Raw genomic sequence first — 24,433 nt, 5'->3', positions numbered from 1 at the left:
CACATAGAATGCTGATCGGTCCTGCAACTGATCCTAAACTCATACCGTTATTTGAACTAATCTCGAAACGGTTACCGGTGTTGAAACTGATTCTGATAACGGTCTTGTAATTGCATGTCGGTCCTCGAAATGGCTCTAAACCTGACTGATCCTGAAACTGATCCCAAACCTAGGGCAGTCCAGGAAATGATCTCTAAGCCATAGTCATAACTTCGGACTGATCCCAAACTCATACAATCCTGGAACCAAGGTATAAACCAAGGTCATTCCTGGAATTCATTTTTAAATCCATACCAGTACTAAAAACTGCTCCCAAATCCATAACGTTCTGGGAACAGATCCCGCATACCATTTTAACCTCGGAATAACGATCCTGGAATTGGCATCGAGCCCAAATGGATCCAAGAGTTGTTCCATCCCGAGTCTCTTTTGCCCCAGAAACTAATCCCGTACCTATTCCAGTCCTGGAACATATCTTAGTATTGGCCCTGGAATGGCCCCAAAGCAATAACAGTCCTGGAATTGGCACCGAGCCCAAATGGATCCAAGAGTTGTTCCATCCCGAGTCTCTTTTGCCCCAGAAACTAATCCCGAACCTATACCAGTCCTGGAACACAGCTTAGTATTGGACCTGGAACTAATCACGCTTCCATTTTGAGCCAGTAACTCATCCTAAATAACGATCCTGGAACTGGTACGAAACCAAAATCGATCCTAGAGCTGATCCTTATAAGTTATAACGGTACTTCGGATCCTAAACTCCGGTCCTAGAACTACTCCAATGTCCTATACCTGTCCTAAAACTTTACCTCTTACTGCATGTTTCATCTAACGGTTCCCCTGTTCTTAAAACTATTCCGGACCAGGAACCGATGCAGTACCCGCTCTATGTAGATTTTCGGAACAATTCGGTATAGACAATCAGCGTTGGAGCGTGTTTTTTGCGGCAAATAAAAAAACGAGTAATTTAAAAAAAAACCGTTAGTACGTATTTATTGCGAGTTACTGGCGACGCATACAAGCGCGCCCACTTTTATCAGTACAGTGTATTGCATGCAGTATTCCTCCCTCCCCGACACAGTGGTCCCACCCGATCCTCACACTCCCTCTCTCCTGCATTTTCTATCACATGAATGTTGGCTACGTGGCAACATCCCACAATTTGACACAGTAGTTATTGTCATCCTTGCCGCAGCTTACAATCCGCTTCTCGTCAATGCACTCGATACGATACACGCAGGCTAACGAGGGAGAAATAAGAGAACGTAAGTCAAACGCGTGCGTGTAAGAATGCGATCGCAACAAGCCGCAACGTACCGCTGTGCAGGGTCAGCTCGGACTCCACCACCCCCAGCAGCATGTTCCAGACGTGCAGCGTGCCGGTCCGGTCGCCCAGCAGCAGATACTTGCCGTCCACCGTCCAGCAAAGGCAGCGCACCGTTTCCGCCAGCTCCTTCCGGCAGATCGTCATGCTGCTGTCCGCGTCCGTCACGTACAGCAGCCGGTCCTCGCCGGCGGATGCGATCAGCGTGCCCTTGGCGCTGAACCGCACCTCGCAGACGGCGCCCCGGTGCGTCTGGAGCAGCTGCTGGTTGTCGCGCGTGTACGACGTCGGCCGGTGGACGGTGCGCCCGTCCAGCTCGTACAGCAGCAGCTCGCCGCTCTGCAGCCCGACCGCTACCCGGATGGTGCGTTCGCCCGCGAACGTGTCGAGCGAGACGACCTTCTCCTCCAGCACGTGGTAGCCGACGACCGAGTCGTTGTGGTAGTTGTTCCAGATTCTGCAAAGCACACCGGACAGGCAGATTAGCGGTTTTTGCGGGAAGGAGGTAAAGTATAGATGAACGCACAGGAGAAGCGAAAGAAGCAGCAAACAGAAGACAACAACGAAACAAAAAAAAACAAAACAAAACAAAACGAAAAACACGTCACACTTACTTCAAACTGCAGTCCCAGCTCCCGGACACTAGCAGGCCGTAGGACGGTACGTAGGAAATGCACGAGACGGCATCATCGTGCGCCCGTATGGTGCTCGAAATCTTGCCAAAGTCAAAATTATAGATAAAACTACGGAAAGGAAAGAAAACCGGAAAGCGTAACAACCGAACAGAGACACATTAAGATGCGAGCAGGCGACAGCTACAGCTCGGCACTTACATGGTGTTGTCCCAGCCGCCCAGTATGATGGAGCGGTCCGGCGCGAGCTGGACGGAGCTGATGGGCAGATCGCTCAGCTGCACGCTGCGTATCTTGCGCCGCTCGCCGAGGCTGTAGCACGTCATCGTGCCGTCCTTGCTGGTGGTGAAGATGTGCCCGACCGCCCGATCGATCGCGACCGCCGTGATCGCATCCTTGTGCGTGCAGTACTCGCCGAGCGCCCGCAGCACCATCCGCCCGCCGGCCGGCCCGACCGGTCCCGGCACGGCCAGCAGCTTCGACACGTGCGCGGTGCGGAAGAGCTGGCGCGGGATCTGGCCAAACTCCGATATCTGCACCTCGATCGCGTGCCGGGCGGCCAGATCGTTGATCTGCCCGAGATCGACCGACCCTTCGTAGCAGAGATGGTAGAAGACGTTGTCCGCGTCGAGGGCGGGCTGGCCCTGCTGCCGGTAGCCGAAGATCAGATCGATCCAGTGGTGCAGCCGGGCCGAGACGTAGTCCGACTCGAGCGCCTGGCGCAGCAGCCGCACGAACCGGGCGGGCGAGTTTTGCGCCCACGGCGGCAGCGCAACGTGCCCGACCGGCGTGCCGTCGAACCGCGTGCCAAAGTCAATCTTCAGCCCGTTCTGCAGGAAGTCGCCGCCCTGCTCGGGATCGTAGAACTCCGGTATCAGCTCCTTGAAGTCGGACATGTTGTGCAGACAGTTGTGGTACGCGTCCGCCACGCTGTTGAACATCCGGTCCGGGTGGTCGAACTTGCCGTTCTGCAGGCACAGCATCAGCTCCGGGTGCTTGCGGACGAGATAGTACAGCACGAAGCCGGGCGTGGAGTAGTGCGAGCCGTACAGGAACTTCGGCTCGCCCATCTCCTCGTACCGGCTGCGCAGCCGGGCGAGCCGTTCCGGGTTGAGGGCGCCGACCGGTTTGGCCAGGTCGCGGTACACGCCCGGCTCGGCCAGGTTCAGCTCCGGCGAGGTGTAGTCGGTGACGATCCACGGGAAGACCGGGTACTGCGTCAGATCCTGGAACGACCGGTCGGCCAGCCCGTTCAGGTAGAGCAGGTAGTCGTAGTTGGACACGAGCCCGTTCTGCCACTTGAGCGTCATGCTTTCGGGGCTCTGCTCGGCGGCCGCATAGTCCGGCTGCTCGCCGATGCAGCGCCAGCAGTCGTCCCGGTCCGGCTGGTTGCGAAACACGAGGTAAAGGCACTGGTCGGTACCGCCCGACGCCGCCGCAGCCGGCTGCTGCTGCTGCTCGTCCTGCCACCGGATCCGCAGCCCGATCTGCCGCAACAGATACCGATGCTTTGACAGTCCGGTAATGTGCCGGATGGCCACCTTCAGCACGGGCTTCTGCAAAGGCAAAGCAAACGGATTAGTGAATGAGAATGGAAACGCGAATCTTTGAGAAGTTGAGACATTTTCATTTTGACAAGGAATGGTAAAATAAAGGTCCTCTAAATCGTGTTCGATATTTCATTGGAGGAGTCTGATGTGTCCGTCCGCAATTTGTCACAAAATAGCAGCCAACGTACCGCGGGGAACGGCTACTTACTTCCCCGTACTTGGAGTGAACGACAGCAAGTTCGGCATTTAAAAAACTTGAAGAGACCAACAAATTTGTTTTGAATAAAGCTTCATGTCTGCACCACAGCTATACTAGAATCCGATATGGTGGATATTTAGCAAGACTAGAGATAAATATGATAAAACACTCCAAAGCGTTTTTGGGGTCTTCGTAGAAAGTAAACGATAAATTAAAATGATTCCAAACATTATTCACTAGCTAGCACTAGCACGAGCTAACTGCACTAGTGTTGGATTTCATGAATCATTCGTCGAGATTTATTCATATGTATCTTCAGTGAAGAGTGATTCGAATGTCGAGTCGAATCTTCAAAGATTTATGAATCTCTAAAGATTCACAAATCTTCAGAGAAAATCTTTCATTAAATATTCTCGAATGATTCATGAATCTTCAAAGATTCTTGAATCTATAAGATTCATAAATCCATTTAAATTCATATATCTCCAGGAATTTAAGAATCTTTACAGATGTATGATTTTCAAAATAATGAATTTGCCCAATCCTACCTAAAACATACTTGTCGAGGATTCAAGCCTCGCATGGACCTTCTCCCGGTAGCAAAACAAACTATCCGGCTGCGTGGTACTGTCAAGATGTCTCGAAAGCCTGTATAGGCTGGCATGACCAAGTAGGTTGTTGCCAAAGCAGTTGTGACAGCCGAACTAGACCACCACGATCAACCAGGTTAAAGCCGCTCCCGAATATTGAGCGAATGAAAGCGAGTGGCATCGCAAAGAAGAAGTGACCAGTTGCGATCAATAATCGGGAGAAAGAGCACGGGATTTTTTTTAACGCGCGTGTGCGCTAGAGTAAAATAAATACTTTTGCCGGATTGATGCAAGCAGCGAGATTAACGCGAGTCTTTTATTTTATCACTGGTGCGTTGTTAAAGAAACCGTCAATATTTGGTCGCAAATTTCTACATAGGTTGTTACGCCAATAAGAAGAATAATGAAAAGCTCAAGCTCTATGAATCCTTGGAGATTTATGAATTCTTTCAAATTCATGAACCCCTAGAGATTGGTGAATCTTTCAAGATATATTAATCCAGTCAATCCATTGGAGATCCTTGAATCTTTGGGGTTTCATGAATCTTTGACATTCAGATCATGTGACCGAGATTCAGATTCATGAATCATTTCAAACATTCATTTAGATTCATGATTCTGAATCAGATTTACCTAATACTACTCCCAACGGACGCCATATACACCGATGTTATAGCGGCACTTGACAGCATTGATCACAACATGATCTTCGCAAAATTTCAAAAATAAAACTGGGAACTGAAGGAATGTTCCTAAACTGGCTAAAGTCGTATCATCCGGTGTGCTTTAGAGCAGTAATCTGGACCCACTACTATTCACACTTTTTATTGACGATCGGGCCTACCTATTATCTGCAGACAAATTCCTTATGTTTGCAGATGATGTGAAATTACATATGACAGTACGCACTGCATTAGACTGCCACGAACTGCAGCAACATCCAAACAACTTCTTCCAATGTGCACTGCAATTGGCTAAAATTATGTATTGAAAAACGCCAGGTGATAACATTCAGCAGATCTCTAGCTCCTATTCACTATAGCTACGATATACATGGATCTAGTATTAAGCGTACTGATCATGTAAAGGTTCTCGGTGTTGTGCTAGACACCAAATTTCAATTTAACCGAGACACGGAAGAAGTCATCAGTCGCTACTTCTCGGGTTCGTACTCCGAATGACTAAAGAGCTCAACGCCATATGTGCCTCGAGATCAGAGCTTGTCAGTCCAGCTCTCCGCTCTCTCGATACGCGGTCAGCCTATTCCCATGGCAGCCTATACTCGCCGTACGAAACTCGCCTTTTGCTTCTTGGGCTACAACCGTTAAAGGACAGACTTCGCATTGCCTATCAACTATTCGTCGCAGGGTTATGAACGGGTTATATCGACTGCCCAACTCTGCTTCAACAACTAGACCTGTATGCCCCGACGGTTCCCCTACGCCCACGCCCATTGCTTGCCATCGGCTGCCGTCGAACTAACTATGGATCAGGTGAGCCGCTTACTTCCATGTGCAGGTCATACAAAGAGGTTCGATTTCAACATCTCACTACAAGGCTGTGTTAAGATCATTCACCGGGACTATATTATCCAGTGAATTAATAAATAATAATAATACTTTTCGTCAACTCGACTAAACAACATTGCCATGGTGGGTTCAAGTCTACAAAGGACCGTCCCTCCGCAGCGGGGACTGACTTATCCAGCGGCGTGGTACCAATAAGTCCCGAAAGTCTGGATAGGCCGGCATGATAGGACGTTACGCCAAGTTCCTATGCAAAATCGTTTCAAATACTGTTCAAAATATCTTCAAAGCATAAAACTACCTGCTACTCTTTTCTTGTGAAATTCATTTTCGTGCTTATGATAACAAACCTTTAGAGTGTTCGAGTGTTGGAATAAATCGTTTTTTTTACGCGTACCCTCATTTTCACAAATTGATTTCAATGTCCCTATATTCACAAATTGCATCAGCAGGCCTTTAGTTAGCTTTAATTCTACAAATAAACTAACTAACTGTGCGTTTTACGCACATCATTACTTATTATAGGACCGCTTATAGGCTCTTCTCCAGAGTGATGAAGCACCACGCACATCCCGATATTCACGCTTTGCTACGGAGCGACGGTCTCTAGGGGGGAATTGATCCCGTCCCGTCTTGCAGGAACCAGCTCAGCTATTGAATAGACAATTGAACCGATCCTGGGTTGTGGTTTAATTATCAATCAGCGAAAAAAACCTGCTGAAGCAGTATCGCTCCTTCCCAGCAGTGAGCGGAATGAATACCCTCCTTTTTCCGATCCGAAATCGCTGCCCTTTTTAAACGCGAATCGGGCAGACCGCAAAGAGCAGGCAGGTTTAGACCGGTACGAAAAGAACGCCCAAAAGGCTGTAGGTTACTTTGCATCGGGTTAGGAGTCACATCACGTTTGTTGTTGCTTGTTTGCAATCTTACGCTCAAACATAATGCAATCAGAATGTTATTTCCCCCGCTTCCCGCCTACCGTGCTAATGTTGTTGTAGTACTGGAAATAGATGAACGCGTTGGTGACGAGCAGCCGGCCCGGATTCACGACCAGCGGATTGATTTCCTCCACCTGAAAGTCCGCCACCGTCCGCTCGTACAGGTTGTTCAGCCAGAGTGGATTGAACTTGACGCGACTGTGCCGCGAGTACACGATCGTCGCTATCTGCGAAAGGCGCGAAAGACAAACGTTGAGAAAACCATCGAAATAAGAGGGACCCATCTAACCCCACTCACCATACTGTTCTGCTCGTAGGACGGCAGCGTGGAGGCACGGTACAGCTGGCAGATTTGCTGCAGGCACTCGTCCAGCTTGGCGTAGTGAAAGTGAAACAGAAAGGTGCACTCCTGCTGCACGAACCGGTACGGCTGTATCTGGCCCCGGTCGAGCATTTCGATGTACTGGCGGCACCGGATGGCAAGCCGCTGGCCGTCGCCGCTGGCCGGCTCGCTACCGTCCTGGTGCTGCCGGTCGATCGTGGTGCAGTCTTTGTACATGATCTTGATGAGCGGCTGGCCGGCGCTGGCCCCCTTCGCCTCGAACACCAGCGACCGGGAGCACATCTTGAGCCGGCCGGCCGTCTGCAGGTCCGGCTCGGTGCAGCGGCCATCCGCCGTCCCGCCCAGCCGCACGATGTCGACCGAGAAGTCCTCGAAGTAGATTTCGTTCGGCTCGAGCAGCAGCAGCGAGAACCTGGTACGCAGATGGAGCAGTGTGCTGTAGTGCGGTCGTGTGCGGGATGTTAAGCTGTCGCTGTGTTACCTTTGCTTTTCCATTGCTCCGTGGCCGCGGCTCCGGGCGATCCAGTATCAGCAGGCAGCGGGAGAAGAGCCGACAAAGGTTATCTTGCCAACCGCAGATCCGGTATCGCACTGCTGCCGAAGCGCAGCCGAAACAACAATAACAATCAGCTGTCAGCTGGGACGCCGCTACGTTTGGCGTTTGGTGTTTGTTTACATTTGTGTGCCAGGGAAAGAGGCCTACAGCAAGTTTTGTAGCTCAGTGGTCGTCAACCTATGCTCCGTGAAAGAAATGGTTTTTTTTTTTAGACAAAAGCTTATTACAATACATTTTGTACAAAATTTATTCCCACAATCAATGTAAAATTTACAACAGAATTAAACGTTAAACAAAGACTCCAAAATACGTGTCCTTGATGCATGTGGGTCGCAGAAAATATATATGCAAGGGGTCCTACAACAGTTGGCGAGCACTGTTGTGGCAGAAGCAAAGAATGAAATTCGCCGTAAATTCATTGAAAATTAAAGGGAAAAAGACAACACAAAGTTAATTCCTAAGCGTATCGTAGCTACAAAGTAAACAGGTTTTTTTTACAATATTTTGTAATAAATTTACAAAATGTACACGTGTTGACATGACACACCTATCAAGTCAGAATGCGACTGGACACATCGTACGAAGCCAGAAGAAGGAGGGGGAAAAAAACACAGCAAACATATTAAATCGTACACAGCTGTGTTTTGTTGCAAAGCAAGCATTGCGTCGATGCAATCGTAGGAACAAAAAAAGGATTTTCTTAAGACACATTACTAGAAGCACCATGAGTGACAAGAATAAGGTAAGGATGCGTTTTTTAAGATGATTTATATCACTAACCGGATTGCATTCGCTTGACAGGATGATGCCACACTTCCCCTGAACCTGAAGAAGATCGCTCACACGGAGAATGGCGTACAGCGAAGTGTCGCTGCACTGGTAAGTAATGTCCGTGTGCCGGTTCGATTCGTTCGATTCTTCAGTGACGAGTCAAACGCTAATATAATCGGCAATTTGGATAGAAAAAATGGTTTCCTTCCAACCTTCATGAAGGTGGAACGATTAAACACCAAAAACCTCTTGGATCTTGGTATCAATCGCGAACCCCTACTGAATCTGAATAGTGGTCGTGGAATTGATTCTGAACCCAGAGAGGACTTAAATTCCATGTTTCCTACACACATCTCTTAAACACTAAGGGACCTATAACTAAACGTTTCTATGATCTAGTGCGATATGTTCTTTTAAGCGTCCCAAACATTTGATAACATCAAAGGACAAGCCAATTACACTCGAGTAGTCATTAAAAGTTTTGAACAAAAAAAGTAAAGGATCCCTAGCACAATACAAGCGAGAATGATGCTCAATGTATAACAATTCTCAATTTCTTAAATTTCTACTTGGGACGTACCAATTGACAAGAGAACAATTGAGGTGCATCTATGTCAGTACTTAAAAACAAACATGCACTGAGCAACTAGTCTTCGGTTATCTAATGTTTCCAATACAGTGGATCGTGGAACATTCTGCTTGTCCTTAGATTCCTTTCCTAGCACCCTGTTATCATTCGTTATTACCGAGTCAACATGTTTGTCCAAACAAAGTTTATTGTCAAGTAAGACGCCTAAATCCTTTACTGTCTCAGATCGTGGTAGAGGCTTGCCAAAAATACAAAATGCAACGGATGCGTTAATGGAGCACAAGAATGAGTGAATGAAATAACGGTACATTGGTATAAACCCATGTTGTAGTGGTGTTAAATGGTGAAAAGTTCCTATTGCTAGGTGCTAATGAATCAATAACTTAAACAATTTGCTGGCTTCACAGAGCATTGAAATAGATCTATTCTATCTATAAATTGAGGATTTGTCTCCTTTTTTGTATACAGAAATATCCAGGTTTTTTTTTACAAATAGCTGGGAAACACCTACATTGAAGTGAAATGTTGAAAATGATAATGAGTGGTGATGCCTAGAAGTGCTGGAAGTAACTACTATCCCCGGCATGTTATCAGGACCGCTAGCTTAGAACAAGTAGCCAAAAGTTCGATTTAGCGGTTTGAGGGTTTGATGAATTTTCAAGGGCTTTCTGCTGTCAAATGGCATCCAAGATGGCCAAACCAATTTTGGCTAATATTTGACCTCGTTCTTAGACAGTCCTGGGTGCTGTATGCTCACTTTAAAATGAGCGCCGGGCGGATTTCGACTAACAGAGGTAATGCTCTGGCCGTATAACTTGAAAATGATTACGAGTGGAACCGGTCTATGCAGAGCTTTAGGAACTGCACTGGTTGATTTAATTCTCATCAAAATATTGCATTACTCATTCAAAAGTTATAAGTCTCCAATGTTGCTAGTTACGCATCAAGTCTGGTTTCCAGGAATATGATGTTTTTCTGGTTGCTATACTTAACAACGATTCACCAATATCAAAACGATGCAATATGTCGTAAGAACTCAGAAATGTTTGAAAATGTCAATCACTAATTTTTTGAGAGCCTTGAGAGCTGGTCATATGAGTCCTAACCAATTCCAAAATTGCTCAAATCATCGTGCTGCTCATTTGTTTTTGTTTCTTTTCTAGCACACAACCTGGAAAGATGGGCGATGCTTCACCAAGTACACCGCATTCCTGGTCAATGGGGAGGAACCCGTCGGCGATGCCCTCCTGGAGCAGTGGGCAAACGAAACGGAGTGGTTTATTAAGGACATGAAGCATCTACTAAATCTCGAGTATCACAAGTGAGTATGCCCGATGGTGCTAAATTTCGGCCTTTCTCCTCATTCCGCTTGATTGATACGAATTTCCCTTTAGATTCTGGTCCACGATCGTGCACAACGCGACGGCGCTGGAGAGTGTCGTGTCGTTCATGCAGAATGCGCTCCCGTTCTATCTCGTGCCGGTGCTGAAGGCGCTAGATAACGAACGCGTCCTGCCGCTCTACACGGCGGCCCATGCGCACGTGTTCCGGGTGATCTGCCGGCTGACCACGGTGCGCGAGAGCGGCACGTGCTGGATGGAGCCCGAGTTTTACGGCAAGTTGGTGTACAAGCACTTCATCGTCACCGTGCCGTTCCTGTTCGATCTGATCTCGGTCTACAGCCGGGACAACGATGCGCAGATTGCGCGCATACTGGACACGGTGCTGCAGCTGCAGCCAAAGTACATCCAGGATCTGAAGCACGGATTAAGCTACCTGTTGAACGTGAGTGTGTGTGTTTCGCCTGCGGGTTCCGTTAAACTGTACTAAATTGACCTCTGTCTCTGCTGGCAGGCATTCAACATCATCCAGACGCGCTGCGAGTCGGAGCTGGCCGATGCGACCGTGTCCGAGGCGACGCTGAACGATCTCACGCTGTACGCGCAGGACTGCAGCAGCGTGCTGGTGCAGCTGGTAACCGTTTCGCCTACGCTGCGCACGATCTGCGCCGAGCTGGGCGTGGAGTTTGCGCTCAGCAACTTCTACGACAACGTGCTGATCGTGCTGTACCGGAACATCCACGAGGTGAACCGGCAGTCCCACTACCTGGCCGCGCTGAACGATATGCGGGTGGAGCTGCTGGAAACGTTCCGGTCGGTGCTGAGCGTGCAGCTGGAGAAGATCATGGACGGGTCGGGCGACAGCCTGCTGGCGGCGGACCGGTTCATCGGCATACTGACGGAGTGCCTGGCGAACAGTGTATTCGTGGGCGACTACAAGAGCCTGTACGACATCGAGGACGACCTGGCGATTGTGCAGGTGGGCTACCAGTCGGTCGACCAGGTGAAGTACGACTTCATCCAGAAGGCGTACGCGAGGGAGCGCCCGAAGCAGCCAGCTGCTCCGGCGGCATCAGCGGAACAGCAAGAGCGGGACGAATCGCCCGCAAACGACGGTGCCAGCCTGTCCGAGGAGGAGCAGCGGGTCGAGCAAAACGTGCGCTACATCATGGAGCTGCTGCCGGACCTGGCAGTGGAGCAGGTGCGCAAGGTCGTGCGCGCGTACGACAACGTGGAGCAGGCGGTCAGCGTGCTGCTCGAGCAGGACCATGCGGCGAGCGGACCGAGCGGTGTCCCGTCCTCCGGCGGCGACCAGCCGCATATACCGGCCGATCCGCTCGACGAGTTTTACCTGCGCACCGGCATCGACCGGCTGAACATCTACGATGGCGACGAGTTCGACGTGATGGTGAACGACAAGGTGAAGGGCATCATCAAGAAGGGCAAGGGCATGCCGGGGCAGCCGCGCACGCTGACCGAGCTGCTGGACGACAAGAGCCACGTCCAGCAGATGCGCCACTTCTACCGGAAGTACGATCTGATCGCGGAGCAGGAACCGGACGACGACGACGAGTACGACGATTCGTTCGAGGCGATGGCGGAGAGCGAATCGCGCCACGTGAAGGTAGCCAAGGGCGCCCGAAACGCGCTCGCGGACGCCGTGGACGCAGAGAGCAGCGAGGAGGAGCAGGAAAGCGAGGAGGAGCAGTCGGAGCAGGGCGCGAACCGGAATGGGGCGATGGCGTTCTGCGAAAATCCGGAGCTGGCGCGGAAGCGGTACGAGGAGCGATTGAACAGCAAGTACCTGCGGAGGCACGGGAGTGCGGCGGCCGGGCCTAGCCCCAAGGAGGCGGACGTGCGGGGCAAACCGAAGGGCCAGGGCCAGGACGCGAAGGTGCTGCTCAACCGAAGGCACAAGAACGAGCACAAGGCGACGAGCGGCAACCACAATCGCAAGCAGGGCGCGAGCTACAAGCGCAACCGCGGTATGCTGCCGTCGTAGTGGGTGAGCGGGGCAGGAGTGAAGGCAGAAGTGATGGTGTTGCTGTATGTTAGTGTGTGATTTTCGGGCAGTATAATTCGTTCAATTGTATCATAAAACCATTTTAATTATAACTCATTTGGTTTGATTCTTTTTTGTCGGTTTTCATTATTATTCTACGAAATTTAATGAAATATTTTAGTATTCTCAACTATAACAGACGTTGAAACTTTAACGAAAAGCCGATTGTGCGGTGAGATAAGGATGAGGTTCTAATCAGTTTGCATCGAAGGATTTGCTTATTATTTTTTCATCCTTGAGACAGCGAGAGTCTCATCAGAGACTCCGTCGACGAGTTTCTACGGGATCCTGCATTCCTCCAAATTCTTCCAAAACTGATAATTTAAAATTCAAGCTGGTCCTGGTAGTATTGCAGTAGGTTTCTCGCTGAGGATATATAGGATAATTAGACGACTTCAGACATCATTTCTCGTATTCGAAACCTCCAGTATTCAAGCCAAGTCCAGAGTAAGTGAGTCAACTGAAGTAACTGATTGCGAAGTTATGTATATCGCCTAATATCACCATTCTAAAAACGATATTTGATGATAACGATGATACACTGTAAGACACATAGAGCATCAATGTCTTCTTCGTATTCTTCGGCACAACAATTGTCTAAAAGGCTTGCCTTTACCACTGTTGGAATTGGCTATCAGTGACTTATGGATTGTCCACACAGCAGAATAATCAGTCCTGCATATGGGCGTGCACGGTCTATACGGGACTTGACCCAATGATGGGCACGCTGTTAAGTTGTGAGATTTGAAGAATGTCTTCGTAAAATAGGAACCAAGAACATGGGGCCAGATTTTCATCTAAAAGGCGATTCAACACATCCTGTAACATGCAGGACTTGTTTCCTTCATTGCGTGTCTGAAGTCTTCCAATCCTCCTGATCCTGTCTGGCTGCCCTGTGTCATTTAACGACAGTACAGTGAATTCTATACTCGTAACAGTGTAACCTGGATAGTCGCGACCAAGAGAGTTCCTTACATTAATGGTCGGAAGGACCACGGAGGCCTTTAGGTCATGCAATTGGCGATCGATTTTTCCCAGTATTTGAAGCCAAAACTGCTCTGGAAGTCACTAGTTGTGAACAATATCACATCAGATCTGAAGCGCACCTACGACTCCGATTATTAGTCCGACTCCAACGCCGGTAAAATCGAAACCAGTTCCTGGAGCCGGAGCAGTCCGGAGTCGCCCGAAATCGACAGAAGTCGAAGTCATTCGGAGTCGTTCAGAGTCGATAGGAGTCAACTACAGCAGTCCAGTGCAATGCTCTTGTGATCGGGCATTTTATTTCGGTGTGTTTTTTTGTCTGTCGCTTTGCGTGTGCATTGCGTATACTCCGGCTAATTCCGGACGACTCCGGACGACTCTGACTCCGGGTGATTCTGAAAGGCTCCAGAAGATTTCGAACGACACCGAAAGTTCGAAATTATCGGAGTCGCATCGGAGTCGACTCTACTGGATGTTTGGCCACTTTACCTATCATCACTACTAACGGAGCTATCAAACGAATTAGACGCGTATCACTTAGGATAATAGAAAATAAGAGAATTAGAATTCATTGACTAACTTTACATCTTCTATTTGGCGTAACGTCTAACGTGGACATGCCGTACTTTTGACGACTGTACCACAGGAACTCCCCATATCAAATTTACATATCACATGAAAAAAAAATATTTTAAAAGTAACACTGTATGTAGGGGTAAAAAGCCCCGAAAAAAAACAGATCCTTTTCCCCAACCCTCTTAGTGCTCATTTATCCAGGTTTCACTGTGGTAGCTCGGAAGGCGTTCTAGACATTTGTTTTGCACCTGTGCACCTGCACATGCCGACCAGACGAATCCTGCTAGCACTGCGGAGCATTGGATAACACCAGAACGATCCCACGATCGCACTTGCATTTTGACATCTAAATAACTTAGCAATTAGACATAATTAGACATTATATAGTTAATCACAAAACAGTCAAGACATAGTGCTTAGGTGTGGAAATAAATAAAAAAAATATATTACTGTTTGGTTAAAAGATAGATTAACTAGTTACTTCGTTTCTTTTTTGATGGCCTAAAAAGAGTTCAATAGTATTCTGCTTTGTGTTTGAAATGCTTCAGCTATATGCTCTACTGCTCAAACCAAACCCATGGCCAATGCATTTGCATTAAAGTCGACCCACTATTCGAATCAAATCGATCAAACCCGATCGTTCGGGTGACGGCTGTTTCGCCGCAAAGGCCCGAGCAAAGGTTCGCACGATCGGACGGGCAGGCGCTCTCATTTGCGTTCCAGCATCCGCCGCGTTTTGTCGTGTCCTCCCGTGTCCTCTGCCAGGGTCCTCTGTGAGTGTGTTGGTGTGTGTACTGTGGTATCGTGTACGCGTTGGAATCGTGTAAAACCGCGTACAGCGAGTGTGTGAGTGGCGCTGTGCGCCCCCGCGTACATGCGTTTCGTACTGTCCCAGCAAACCAAACGGGTTTTTTGGGATTTGGATGGTGTAGAGGTTAAGTGTGCGTGTGTGTTAAGGTGTTCGATTTGTGGCAGCAACACGAGGCAGGAGGGCGAAAAACGGAATCCTTTTGCCGCGACAAGTAAGTGGTTGAGCGCCTCGTGTAGTGTCTAGCGCTAGAAAATGGTGGCACGCGCGCCCGTGTGTGTGCATTTTTTCATTCTTTCTCTATCTCTCTCTCTCTCCCTCTAACTCCCTCGCTCGTTTGAAAGATATGCGGTTAGTGGTGTTAGTGGCGACGGTGGTGCTGCTTGCAGCGAACGTTAGTGCCGGGAAAGTGGAGTCGGAAAAGAAGAGCACGGCCGCCAGCAAATCGTGCGGTGCACACGAGTTCCAGTGCGAAAATGGGGCCTGCATACCTGCCGCCGGCCACTGCAACGATATACAGGACTGTGCCGACGGCAGCGACGAGTCTGGATGTGGTAAGTGTTGCAGTAGTAGTAGTAGTAGCAGCAGCAGCCAGTGCAGTGCCGTACTACACGTGCGTGCTTAACGAGCGCGATGGCGACCGCGCCGATGACAACCTTGCAAAGCCCGCTTCTGTTTAACCACCGCGTGCTGTCAGATTACTTTCTCTGCAGGGCGCCGTTCTGGTACCGGTGCCGGCACGAGTCGACCTGCATCAGCGGCTCGAGCCGGTGCGACGGCCAGCGGGACTGTCTCGGCGGGGACGACGAGGAGAACTGCGACAACTACGAGGTGCCGCACCGGGCGCCCCTCTGCAGCAAGGCGGAGTTTACCTGCACCGATCGGGCCTGCATCCCGGCCGACCTGGTGTGCGACGGCGTCCAGCACTGTCTGGACGGGTCGGACGAAACGATCGGCTGCATCGACATCGCAGGGAAGTGCAAGGGCTTCCTGTGCCGCAACAAGCACTGCCTGCAGTCGCACCACTGGGTGTGCGACGGGCTGGACGACTGTGGCGACGGCTCGGACGAGGAGCACTGCCTGAGCGAGTGTACGCTCGAGCACGGGAAGTACGAGTGCGCGAACAACCACACCTGCGTGGACGTGACGCAGGTGTGCAACGGGGCGGACGATTGCGGCGACGGCAGCGACGAGGGCCCGGGCTGTAAGGTGCCGGCGGACGGTTGCAAGGCGCTGCACTGCGCGCCGCAGACGTGCAAGGTGCTGCCGGACGGGAAGCCGGTCTGCCTGTGCGGCGTCGGCTTCCGGTTCGAGCCGAGCGCGGGCCGGTGCGTGGACGTGAACGAGTGCGCCCGGTACGGGCTGTGCTCGCAGGGCTGCATCAACACGCCCGGCTCGTTCCGCTGCACCTGCATCGACCAGTTCCACCTGATGCGGGACGGGCGCACGTGCGAGCTGTCGTCCGGCACGGAGGCGCTGATGCTGTACACCACCCAGAAGGCGGTCGGTGCGATGTACCTGACCTCGCTGCACCAGTACTACGTCGCGAAGGAGCTGTCGCAGGTGATCGGCGTGGCGTACGACGGCAGCCACGTGTACTGGACGGACATCTCGCACAAGACGGAGTCGATCGAGCGGTCGCTGGAGGACGGCAGCGACCGGGTGCAGCTGCTCACCGCCGGCCTGATCTCGCCCGAGGACATCGCGCTCGACTGGCTGACCGGGAACATCTACTTCAGCGACAGCGGCCAGATGCACATTGCCGTCTGCTCGAGCGACGGCTACCACTGCCGGGCGATCGTGCAGGACGAGCTGCACAAGCCGCGCGGGATCGCGCTGCTGCCGCAGAACGGTACGCTGTTCTACAGCGACTGGGGCAACAACGCGATGATCGGGCGGGCCCGGATGGACGGTACCGAGCAGCAGGTCGTCGTCAGCGACGGCATCCACTGGCCGAACGGGCTGACGCTCGACTGGCCCAACCAGCGGCTGTACTGGATCGACGCCAAGCTGAAGCGCATCGAGAGCATGCACTTTGACGGCACCGACCGGGTGGTGGTGCTGGACGATGTGCTGAAGCACCCGTTTTCGATCGCGGTCTTCAACGACCGGCTGTACTGGTCCGACTGGGACACCAAGAGCATCCAGTCGTGCGACAAGTTTACCGGCAAGATGCGGCAAACGCTCGTTCACGATCGTATGATATTTGGTAGGTATCACAGACACGGACACAGACACAGACACAGATACAGACACGGACACGGACACGGACACGGACACAGACACAGACACAGACACAGATACAGACACAGACACAGACACAGACACAGACACAGACACAGACACAGACACAGACACAGACACAGACACAGACACAGACACAGACACAGACACAGACACAGACACAGACACAGACACAGACACAGACACAGACACAGACACAGACACAGACACAGACACAGACACAGACATAGACATAGACATAGACATAGACATAGACATAGACATAGACATAGACATAGACATAGACATAGACATAGACATAGACATAGACATAGACACAGACATAGACATAGACATAGACATAGACATAGACATAGACATAGACATAGACATAGACATAGACATAGACATAGACATAGACATAGACATAGACATAGACATAGACATAGACATAGACATAGACATAGACATAGACATAGACATAGACATAGACATAGACATAGACATAGACATAGACATAGACATAGACATAGACATAGACATAGACATAGACACAGACATAGACATAGACATAGACATAGACATAGACATAGACATAGACATAGACATAGACATAGACATAGACATAGACATAGACATAGACATAGACATAGACATAGACATAGACATAGACATAGACATAGACATAGACATAGACATAGACATAGACATAGACATAGACATAGACATAGACATAGACATAGACATAGACATAGACATAGACATAGACATAGACATAGACATAGACATAGACATAGACATAGACATAGACATAGACATAGACATAGACATAGACATAGACATAGACATAGACATAGACATAGACATAGACATAGACATAGACATAGACATAGACATAGACATAGACATAGACATAGACATAGACATAGACATAGACATAGACATAGACATAGACATAGACAATCTTTGGACGAGCCCACACTAACGCTCTGACTCTCGTTACAGATGTGCACGTCTATCACTCGAGCATACAGCCGAAGGTAAGCCATGCCTGCGCGAATCACACCTGCACCCATCTCTGTCTGCTCACCTCGAACGCGACGTACGCGTGCGCCTGCCCGCAAGGAATGGAGCTGTCGCGGGACAAGCACAGCTGCGCCAGTGTCGCCAAGCGGCAGGACATCCTGCTCGGCATAGGCCACTATCTGGTGACGCTCAAGCATCACCCGTTCGGGCGGCATGCGACGGGGCGCGGAGAACCGCTGCCGGTCGCCACGATCAGCCGGCTCGCGTTCAACAGCCTGACTGGCGAGCTGTTCGTCGCGGACAACAGCCGCCGGGCGATCTACACGGTCGAGCTCGGGTCGCTCCGCACCCAGCGGCTGGTCCGGAGCGGCATCGGCCGGATAACAGCACTCGCTTTCGACTACCTAAGCAACACGCTGTACTGGTCCGACGCGGAACGGTCCACTATTGAGATATATAGTTTGCAGACCCGGCATCGTTCGATCATTCAGCACTACCTCGGGGACGATGCGCCGGTCGCACTCGCGCTCATCCCCGAGACGGGCAAGATGTTCGTGGCGCTCCGGTCGCCCTCCGGCCACACGCACATCGACCGGCAGGACATGACCGGCCGTGGTCCGCACACGCACGTCATCGAGGAGCGGCTAGGTAAGGGCGTATTATTAGCTTATGCCCATATTTGCACTGTTGTCTCACAGGCTCTCTTATTGATTATTGACTACTTATTGTCCATTTTTTGGTACTAAAGATTAACCACCAAACGGAAATAAGAAGTTTTTTTTTCTTTTTTAATCCTTGGCGCTTTGAGTTATAACAGTAATTAACTTCTATTTTTAATTAAATAAGTAAAAACTAAATCAGGGAAAGAAAAAGATAAGACACAATAACAAAAAAGAAAGAAGATGAGTAGAAAGAGGAAAAAAGGATAACGAGGAGAAGAGAAAACGAGAGAAAAAAAACGCGAAAAAGAAAATAATGAGTAAGCGAAAGAGGAAGAAAAACAGAAAGAGAAAACAAATAAACAATACGAAAAAGAAAAAGGTAAGAGATAGAGAAAGAGAAAGGGAGAGAGAGATGCAGAAAAATAAATAGATAGAGAAAGAGGAAGAGAAAGACGAAGAAAGGAAACTGAAAAGTATAAGAGCAAGCAATAGAGAGAGAAGAGAGAAAAAAGACGAAAGTGAACACACAAAATGAGAAGAAAAAGATAAAAGTGAATGAGAGAGCATAGAGAGAGAGAGAAAAAAGAAAAAGTGGAAAAATACGAAAACGACCAAACAAAATGAGAAGCAAAATCTTTAAGATTAATACGTTTTAAAAACCGTTACTTAAAGCTAATTTTAAATTTTTTCTCCTTCCACCCCCATTCAACCCCCTCTCTTAATCCATTAGGCAGCAACGGTACGATCAGCTTCGCGGTCGACCAGGACCTCCGGTCCGTCTTCTGGAGCGACAGCGGCACGAACCGGATCGAGATCACCAGCTTCGAGGGGGACACGCGCCACCTGTTCCGGGAGTATCTGCGCGAGCCGGTCTCGCTCGCGATCATCGGCAGCGAGCTGTTCTGGACGTGCCGCGGCTCCCAGCGGCTGTACTGGTCGGACAAGCACAACGTCGGCGCGACGAAGCGCATCAGCGTGCAGCTGCCGCCCGATCTGGCCGTGCCGGACGAGATGCCGATCGCGGCGAGCCAGCCGACGACCCGCCGGCCCGACCACCCGTGCACGCGCAGCAACGGCGGCTGCTCGCACATCTGCGTGGCGGGTGGGCTCTACACGAGCGCCTGCGTCTGCCCGACCGGTATGGTGTTCAACACGACGCTGGCCCGCGTGTGCATCGATGCGGCCGCCTGCGCCTTCCGCTGCGCGTCGGGCGAGTGTCTGGCGAGGGGGCTGCGGTGCAACGGACGCGTCGACTGCATGGACCAGTCGGACGAGCAGGGCTGCGAGAGCAAGACGCCGGCGGGCGCCGGCACCACCGGCTGCCGGTGGAACGAGTTCCGCTGCGCGGACGGGAGCCGCTGCATCGCCGCGACGAGCCGGTGCGACAGCCGGCCGGACTGTGCCGACCGGTCGGACGAGGCGAACTGCGAGGGGTACAATCGGCGCACCAACTGCACGCGCTACCAGTTCAGCTGCGCGGACGGGTTCTGCGTCGATGCGACGGCCCGGTGCGACCAGGTGCCAGACTGCCCGGACGGCTCCGACGAGCAGGAGTGTGCGGGTGTGGGGGGTAAGGGTGGCGTGGCAGCGACGACGTGCGCGGCCGGCATGTTCCGCTGCAACAGTGGGCAGTGCGTGCCGGGCAGCTGGGAGTGCGACGGCAGCCCCGACTGCCACGATGCGTCCGACGAGCACGAGTCGTGCCAGCCGGCAGAGAAGAAGCAGGAGGAGGGGAAGGGGAAGGAGCAGGAGCGATGCGGAGAAGGGCGCTTCCGGTGCGGCGTTGGGTTCTGCATCAGCAGCGCGTTGGTGTGCGACGGCAACGATGACTGCGGCGACGGCACGGACGAGGAGCATTGCGTCGGGCGGATCGGAGCGACGGCGGCCCAGTGCAGCGAGCAGGCGATCGCGAACGGCACCGCGTACCGGTGCGCCCGGTCCGGCGCGTGTCTGCCGGCGGCGGCCCGCTGCAACGGGACGACGGAGTGCCCGCACGGCGAGGACGAGACGGGCTGCAGCAACTGCGGGCTGCGCGAGTTCCAGTGCGCGGACGGCCAGTGCATCCGGCAGGAGTGGCGCTGCGACCACGACCAGGACTGCGACGACGGCTCGGACGAGCGGAACTGCACGGCGGGGGCGGACGGAAGCACGGCCCACACCCACGCGATCGACTGCGGCCGGGACACGTTCGAGTGCGGGCCGGGCGAGTGCATCCCGGTGGCGAAGCTGTGCGACGGCCGGCGCGACTGCACCAACGGGCACGACGAGGAGGGCGCCTGCGCGTCCGCCTGCACCGGCGGGCTCGGTCCGTGCGCCCAGATCTGCCAGAAGTCCCCCGCCGGCTCGATCTGCGCCTGTCTCGAGGGGTACGAGCTGGCGGGCGACCGGAAAACCTGCACCGACGTGAACGAGTGCGCCCGGGGGCAACCGTGCGCCCAGCAGTGCGCCAACGTGCACGGCTCGTACCGGTGCGCCTGCCACGACGGCTTCATGCTGCGCCCCGACAAGGCGTCCTGCAAGTCGGTGGGGCCGGCGCCGCACCTACTCTACACCGCCCTCGACCAGGTGCGGCAGCTGACGTTGCAGCAGCCGCCCCGCATCGACACGGTGCTGCGTACGAACGGGAGCCGCATCACCGCCCTCGACCTGGACGTGCGCCAGCGCCGGCTGTACTACGCCGCCGAGAACGGGGCCGCCCTGTACGAGCACGATCTGCGCACGAACGAGACGCGCGTGCTGGCGAACGTGGGCCGGCCGGACCGGCTGGCGGTCGACTGGGTCGCCGGCAACGTGTACTTTGCCGACGCGACCGAACCCTCGCTCAAGGTGTGCCACTTCGGGCGGGGGGCGTGCGCCCGCGTCGCCTCCTTCTCCCAGCGCAACTACGTGAAGGCGGTCGCGGTCGACCCGGTCAACCGGTACCTGTTCTACGCGCTGCTGTTCTCCTGGATCTTCCAGGTGCCGCACACGATCGTGTACCGGGCCCGGCTGGACGGGTCGCTGCAGGAGATCGTCACCAAGCAGGCGGGCATCGTGTCGGCGCTCGCGGTCGACCCGCAGGCCCAGCTGCTCTACTACACCGAGCTCGCCGGCAACACGCTGCGGCGCGTCGACTACCTCGGCCAGGGGCAGCGCGTGCTCGCCGAGGACCAGCCCGGCCTGCTGCACCAGCCGGTGCAGCTGAGCGTGTACGAGAACCAGGCGCTGGTGGTGAACCGGGCCCCGCCCGGCTCGATCGGCCAGTGCCAGCTGTACGGCCAGTACCGGTGCGAGCCGTACCGCGTGAACGTGCCGCCGACCGGGCTGCTGCTGGTCGTGCAGGAATCGCGCCAGCCGATGGTGCCGAACGTGTGCGACCGGGCCAACTGCACGCATCTGTGCGTGGCCGTCGGGCCGGTCGCTCGCTGCATCTGCGAGAACGGGCTGGAGATAGCGGAGGGCGATCGGTGTGCCGAGCCGAAGGATGGGGCCCGCGCGATGAAACCGTACCGCGGCACCGTGCTGGTTGGGGCGGCAGCGCCGGCGCAGCCAACGACAGACGGTGCCGACGACGAAGGGGCCGGCTGGCTGGCCGGCCTGCTGCACGTGCTGCTGTACGTGACGCTCGTGGGTGCGACGGTCGGGGCCGGGTGGTACGTCTATCGCCAGCGGTTCCAGCACAAGTTTGACGTCGGCATACACTTCAACAACACCGAGCTGAGCACGAGCGAGTACGCGCAGGTGGAGCTGTGCAAGGTGGAGGGAAGGAACGTGCTCACGCTGGTGCAGCATCCGGCCGAGGCGGACGCGCTGTCGGCGATCAGCGGCGCCACGGACGGCAACGGGCCGGACATACAGAACTTTGCGGTCGGCTCGACCGACACGCCGTACTACAACTGCGACGACGATCTGCACGAGCGGCTGATCGTTTGAGGGGTTCCGCGAGCGCCTAAATGTATGCACTTGGGCCCCGGGGGTAGAGCAATGGGTGTTGTTTTTGTTATTGTTGTGCTTTTAACCCTCGTGCCGCCCTCGACTGTCCTTTCGCATGGCCGTTTTCGTTTCGCCGCCTGTGAAACTTTCTGCTGGAATATGTGTATGTTTTAGAACGTAAAATAAAACATTCCGCATCCGTTCGTGCTGGGGAACCGAGTGGATGTAGCTAGATTTAAAAAGGCTCGTTTTATTAACTAGAATTTCTTCTTCTATTTGGCGTAACGTCCTACGCGGACATGCCGGTCTATGCAGAGGCTTGCGAGACTTAATTCATTACCACGTAGCCGGATAGTCAATCCTTGCTACAGGGGGACGGTCCATTCTGCGCTTGAACCCATGACGGGCATGTTATTGAGTCGTTCGAGTTGACGACTGTACCACGGGACCGCCGTAACTAGAATTTAAAAGGGCTGGTTATCCCAGATTGGTTCTCAGAATTCTACGGTCGAAAATCCTCACTGGTGTGCTTAGTGGAGCTGTCGCATTTCCTTTATCACTTCCCTCTTTTATTGCATTTACAGCGAACAACCAACAAATCGAACATGTCAAATCCCATACATTTTTCATGTTCGAAATCTTGTTCGATTGCTGCTAGAGCGCCAGGTAAATTGCACTTGCACACTTTCCGATCAAGATGAATTCAAAAAATGGACATAGGTTTTTTAGAGTTCAGTATTTAAACAATTGAATTACCGTTCTAGCTCTGGCGATGTATATTTTCAGAGCAAATCCATACATCAGTACCGTGGGATGGATCAAGACGAGGACAGCCTCACTGGATGGTTCCTGGTCTCACCAACAGATGGTGCTATCAGCTTTTTTTTGCTGTTTGTTGCAGTCGTTTACCGTCTGCCAAACTGAGCCTTTGAGGATTCTTTTTAGCCCGAGATCTTGCGTCGTTTCGACTAGCGATGGAAAAAATCGAAATGAAAAGTCAGGATTCAGTTTTTGGAATCGATTACGGAATCGACTACGGAACCGATTCCGGCATCGGAATTCGGCTTCGGAATTGGAATCGGCTCCGGAATTGGCTCCGGGATTGGCTCCGGAATCAGAATCGGTTCCGCAATCGGAATCCCACGATTCCGAAACCGCAATTCTGGAATCGGCTTCGGAATGTGAATCAGCTTCGGATTTGAAATCGGCTCCGGAATTGGCTCCGGAATTATCTTCAGAGCCGGCTCCGGAATCAGAATCGGTTCCGGAATCTAAATCGGCTCCAGAATCGGAATTGGCTCGGATATCAGAATTGGTTTCGTAATCGGAGTCGGTTTCGGAATCTCTATAACAATAGCAGATTAAGCTAAACGACTGGAAAATAAAATATCCTTAGAAAAAAAAAGAAAGCTGCATATTGCTGTCCTTTTCATGCAAATGTGTTTCGCCTAGGTCCATCTAATCATGGCCTATATACCTTCTGATCAAAAAATCTATAAGAATGGTCGTGAGGACAGATACGAGGGTATCAACACCATCGAAACACCATTAATCAAATCTCACGTGGTTCAGATTGGAGTTTAGGTATTTAAACAATCGTATCGCCGTTCTAGTTCTATTGATGCATAACTTCAATGCGAAGTCATACAACAGTACAGACGGAAAGAGAAAGCTTTCAAAGCGAGGAAAGTTTCACTGCGTGGTTATCTCACCGTACCATCTTTTTTGCTATTTTGAAAATTCATCAGTTTAGTGGTCGTTTTGGTGGATTTGTGGCACTTGAGAGGCGTTTTTATCCAATGATGCAACGTTTTGATAGCCG

General features: G+C 52.0%; 3 protein-coding genes across 3 annotated transcripts; 2 read left to right on the top strand and 1 right to left on the bottom strand.

Moving 5' to 3' along the window:
- Positions 1 to 966: 966 nt before the first annotated feature.
- Positions 967 to 8,221, bottom strand: LOC1271816 (protein FAN). The gene is made up of 8 exons (XM_310670.6): positions 8,135 to 8,221; positions 7,584 to 7,835; positions 7,058 to 7,514; positions 6,801 to 6,986; positions 2,158 to 3,512; positions 1,939 to 2,067; positions 1,318 to 1,781; positions 967 to 1,241 (listed from the first exon to the last, which is right to left on the bottom strand). The coding sequence occupies exons 2-8, from the start codon at positions 7,595 to 7,597 to the stop codon at positions 1,141 to 1,143; spliced, it is 2,706 nt and encodes a 901-aa protein (XP_310670.6). The 5' UTR covers positions 7,598 to 7,835; positions 8,135 to 8,221; the 3' UTR covers positions 967 to 1,140.
- LOC1271817 (activating signal cointegrator 1 complex subunit 2) lies at positions 8,073 to 12,485 on the top strand. The gene is made up of 5 exons (XM_310671.6): positions 8,073 to 8,400; positions 8,460 to 8,537; positions 10,182 to 10,339; positions 10,413 to 10,803; positions 10,873 to 12,485. The coding sequence occupies exons 1-5, from the start codon at positions 8,197 to 8,199 to the stop codon at positions 12,358 to 12,360; spliced, it is 2,319 nt and encodes a 772-aa protein (XP_310671.6). The 5' UTR covers positions 8,073 to 8,196; the 3' UTR covers positions 12,361 to 12,485.
- A 2,179-nt stretch (positions 12,486 to 14,664) lies between these two features.
- Positions 14,665 to 22,853, top strand: LOC1271818 (putative vitellogenin receptor). Its single transcript, XM_310672.6, has 5 exons — positions 14,665 to 15,002; positions 15,133 to 15,342; positions 15,486 to 16,997; positions 18,017 to 18,685; positions 19,430 to 22,853. Exons 1-5 carry the CDS (start codon positions 14,855 to 14,857, stop codon positions 22,609 to 22,611), a joined length of 5,721 nt encoding a protein of 1,906 aa, XP_310672.6. The 5' UTR covers positions 14,665 to 14,854; the 3' UTR covers positions 22,612 to 22,853.
- The last annotated feature ends 1,580 nt before the right edge of the window (positions 22,854 to 24,433 follow it).

This window comes from Anopheles gambiae, chromosome X (genome assembly GCF_943734735.2).
Source record: "Anopheles gambiae chromosome X, idAnoGambNW_F1_1, whole genome shotgun sequence".
NCBI lineage: Eukaryota > Metazoa > Arthropoda > Insecta > Diptera > Culicidae > Anopheles > Anopheles gambiae.
This window is presented reverse-complemented; position numbering and strand designations above follow the sequence as displayed.